General features: G+C 48.5%; 2 protein-coding genes across 2 annotated transcripts in view; both read left to right on the forward strand.

Moving 5' to 3' along the window:
- Nucleotides 1-171: 171 nt before the first annotated feature.
- BJX67DRAFT_368907 (F-box protein) lies at nt 172-703 on the forward strand. Its single transcript, XM_071030684.1, has one exon. It carries the CDS (start codon nt 200-202, stop codon nt 554-556), a length of 357 nt encoding a protein of 118 aa, XP_070880308.1. The 5' UTR covers nt 172-199; the 3' UTR covers nt 557-703.
- Nucleotides 704-804: 101 nt separating this feature from the next.
- Nucleotides 805-3719, forward strand: part of BJX67DRAFT_387531 (violaceus kinesin) — a gene marked incomplete at its 3' end in the record, with an annotated part of 3434 nt that continues 519 nt past the window's right edge. The window contains exons 1-2 of the mRNA XM_071034230.1: nt 805-2585; nt 2661-3666. Coding sequence (XP_070880309.1) covers nt 1149-2585; nt 2661-3666 — 2443 coding nt within the window. The 5' untranslated portion in view covers nt 805-1148. The remainder of the gene's footprint in view (nt 2586-2660; nt 3667-3719) is intronic.

Consider the following 3719-nt stretch of genomic DNA (forward strand, 5'->3'; position numbering starts at 1 on the left):
ATTACATTCCTTGGGTGTGAAATCAGAAGTCCACTCCCGTGTTGGAGGCAGTGTCTGCCATCGAAATTTCGTGGTTCACATGATATTGGACGTTGACGAAACAAGGGCGCGTGAGGCGCAGCATCGCAGCCCCGCTATTTCAACCCACATCCGCCCTTCAAACAGCAATTCAACTCTTTCAACCATCCATCCATTTCTAATGTCTTTTCACGTTTCTACTCGATCTCACCGGGCATCGCCCAACATCGCAAAATCACCTCGAAGGATACCAGTCATAAGGCAATACAATCTCTCTAGCTTAGCCGCCGGCCGCTCTGGATCACCACTAATTGATCTGCCTCCTGAACTTCTCTTGAAGATTTTCGGCTACTTGTGTCTGGATGACCTTCTTTCTATAATACATACAGTGGGAAGCGCCTTCTGCTTCCCATTCGAAGACATATGCGTTCGTTTTCCAACCCTAATCACATGCTCATTATTAGCCGAAATAGGATTAGCCTATAACAGGCACGTGGCAACGGTAAGAACCATGATGTACCAAACCCGTAAGCTGTAAGTCGTATCTGTAACGGGTGGGACAAATACTGTACTCTAGTCAACTATCTGCCTCAGGCTGCATTTTGAGAGTGTGGCTTAGTCCAGCCCCTCAACGCCAAGCAACTTTGAACAATTGAGCAAACATGTCAAACAGCGTGGGTGCCTAATCCCACTCGGTCTCTACTGCCTAAGGCTGGCGGTGAGCCCCTCAGTAAACTTCATTGCCAAGTCGTCAGGGACAGCAAACCTCGATCTCCCAGGCAAAAAAAAAAAAAAAACTTCATTTAGATTCTATGTAGGATGGGAGGGACTTTGAGACACTTTTGAGTTCGCCTGAAATTTTCCCTTCGCTGCTATATTATCCCTTTGTATAGTAAGCTGCTTGTGTCGCGTTCATCGATATATTTTTCGGAAGCCATGATTCGTCTTACGGTGTGACAGCCTCGCGGCTGTGCTTTGTCCTCACCTCCTAATTCCTCATTGCCTCTCAATCTCCTGAATCCCAATGATTTTTAGAATCCTTTTTTTGCCGCTGAACTGCGAGTCTTCCCAGGAGCAGACTAAGTTATTATCTCCGGTACTTGCTGTTATCTCAACGCTTGACCGCTCAAATGACGTTCACGCACGCTTCGTACACAGTCGCCTGGATCTGCGCCTTGCCGCTGGAGTTAGCAGCCGCAAAGATGTTTTTGGATCAAGTTCATCCTCGACTTACTCAACCAGAATCTGACCATAACGTCTACACACTCGGGAGCGTTAGCGGTCATAATGTAGTAGTGGCCTGTCTCCCTGCTGGTGTCTATGGGACAACATCTGCGACTGCCGCCGTCTCGCACCTGATGTCCACCTACAGAAATGTTCGATTTGGGCTGATGGTCGGCGTTGGTGGAGGGGTTCCCAGGAGGAATCCTGATATACGCCTTGGCGACATTGTGGTTAGCAAGCCCACTGACACATCAAGCGGTGTTATCCAATACGACTACGGCAAAACACTACAAACGGGACGCTTCTATCGTACAGGATCGCTCAACAAGCCTCCTTCGCTATTACTCAAAGTCATTGCTCAGATGGAGAGCGACAACATGCTTGGAAAGGCCTCGCTGAGTAACATAATGGCCAGCAGTCTTCAAAAGGACGAAGTACGCAAACAATTTCCCCGACCATCAAAAGACCAGCTATTTCGACCAACATATGATCATGAACATGACAGACCTGACTGTGCAACTTGTGATTCAAGCCAGCTAGTGGACCGTCCCGAGCGGACAGCAGAAGAGCCTTACATCCACTATGGCTTGATTGCTTCTGGAAATCAGGTGATGAAAGACGCCAGAGCACGTGATTTGATCGCTCAAGAACTCGATATCCTCTGTTTCGAAATGGAGGCTGCTGGACTTATGGATGAAATTCCGTCGCTTGTTATACGAGGCATCTGTGACTACTGCGACTCCCATAAACATAAAGAATGGCAACCGTATGCTGCCTTTGTTGCCGCTGCGTACGCGAAAGCTCTGCTCATGCAGGTTCCCTTTCAGAAGCGGGCTGATGACTTGGAAAAATCAATGCCTGGAAAATGCCACTGGATGGTACCTTTTGGGAAAAACCCGGGATTTGTGGGCCGAGAAGGAGAAATCGCCAAGGTCGAAGAGCTATTTGAAAAGGTGAATGGGCCGTTCAAAGTCGCTCTCTGTGGGTTGGGGGGAGTGGGTAAAACTCAAATTGCCCTTGAAATGGCCTATCGCACGCGCGCGAAAAACCCCACATGCTCTATATTCTGGATCCCATGTACCAGCCACTCGAGCGTTGAACAAGCGTTCATGGGCATCGCGCAAACCATAGGACTCCAGGAAGTAAAGCCATCCGATGCAAGGGAACGTGTCAAGGCCCATCTTAGTCATCTCAACGGCCGGAAATGGCTTCTGATTTTTGACAATGCAGACGATATGGACATGTGGGTTGGAGATAGTGCTGGTGCATTTGAGCTGGCAAACTTTCTGGCTCCAAGTGAGCAAGGCCATATCCTCTTTACCACTCGCAATCGAAAGCTGGCGGTGAGACTGGCATCGTCTTTTGTGGTCGACATCTGTGAACCGGATGCGGAGACTGGTGTGAAGATTCTGGAAGAGGCACTGCAAAAGAAAGAGCTGCTTGAGAGTAGGGACGAAACGATCACTCTTCTTGAACAGTTGACGTTTTTGCCACTGGCAATCACACAGGCAGCAGCATATATCAACTTGAATGACATTAAGCTCTCTGACTACGTCGCACTGTTAAAAGAGCAAGAGTCCAATGTCATTGAGTTGCTTAGTGAAGATTTTGGAGACGATGGGCGGTACCAAGATATTCAGAATCCGGTTGCTACTACCTGGTTGATCTCATTCCAGCAAGTTCAGCGATTAAATCCATTAGCAGCTGACTATCTGTCATTCATGGCGTGTATCAACCCACGTAACATTCCACAATCTTTACTTCCCGATGCTCCCTCAAAAAAGAAAAGGTTTGATGCAGTTGGTCTGCTCAAGGCATTCTCCTTTGTGAGTGAGCAAATTGAAGACCATGCTCTGAGCCTACACCGGTTAGTGCACCTCGCAACACGGAACTGGCTGAGAAGGGAACGTCAATTTAGCCATCGGATTCAACATACAGCTGAACACCTGACCCAAGTTTTCCCGGACGATGAGCACCAAAATCAAAAGGTCTGGAGAGAATATCTGCCACATGCTCTTTCGTTGATGGGTGAAAATCATTTTCAAAAGGAGCGAGAGCCTTATAAAAAGTTAATCCAAAACGTTGGGAGGTGTCTGCGGACAGATGGCCGATACCATGAAGCTGCTGTGTTCTTTGAGGATATTGTGAGATTGCAAAAGACAAAAGGAGGCGATGATGATGATCCCTTCACCATGGCTAGTATGGCCGATCTAGCATTGACATACATTTACCAGGGACGATGGAAGGAGGCTGAGGAGCTCGGAGTACAGGTTATGGAGGCTCACGGTCGGGTTCTCGGTCCAGAGCATCCTGGTACTCTAAACATCATGGCCAACCTGGCATCCACATACCGGCATCAAGGGCGATGGAAGGAGGCTGAGGAGCTCGGAGTACAGGTTATGGAGGCTCGCGGTCGGGTTCTCGGTGCAGAGCATCCTGATACTCTGACTAGCATGGCGAACCTGGCATCCACATAC

This window comes from Aspergillus lucknowensis (genome assembly GCF_044049455.1).
Source record: "Aspergillus lucknowensis strain CBS 449.75 chromosome Unknown BJX67scaffold_152, whole genome shotgun sequence".
Classification (NCBI taxonomy): domain Eukaryota; kingdom Fungi; phylum Ascomycota; class Eurotiomycetes; order Eurotiales; family Aspergillaceae; genus Aspergillus; species Aspergillus lucknowensis.

What these genes read in the sequence shown, in the direction of transcription:
- BJX67DRAFT_368907 (XM_071030684.1), top strand. Translation starts at nt 200, where the DNA reads ATGTCTTTTCACGTTTCTACTCGATCTCACCGGGCATCGCCCAACATC.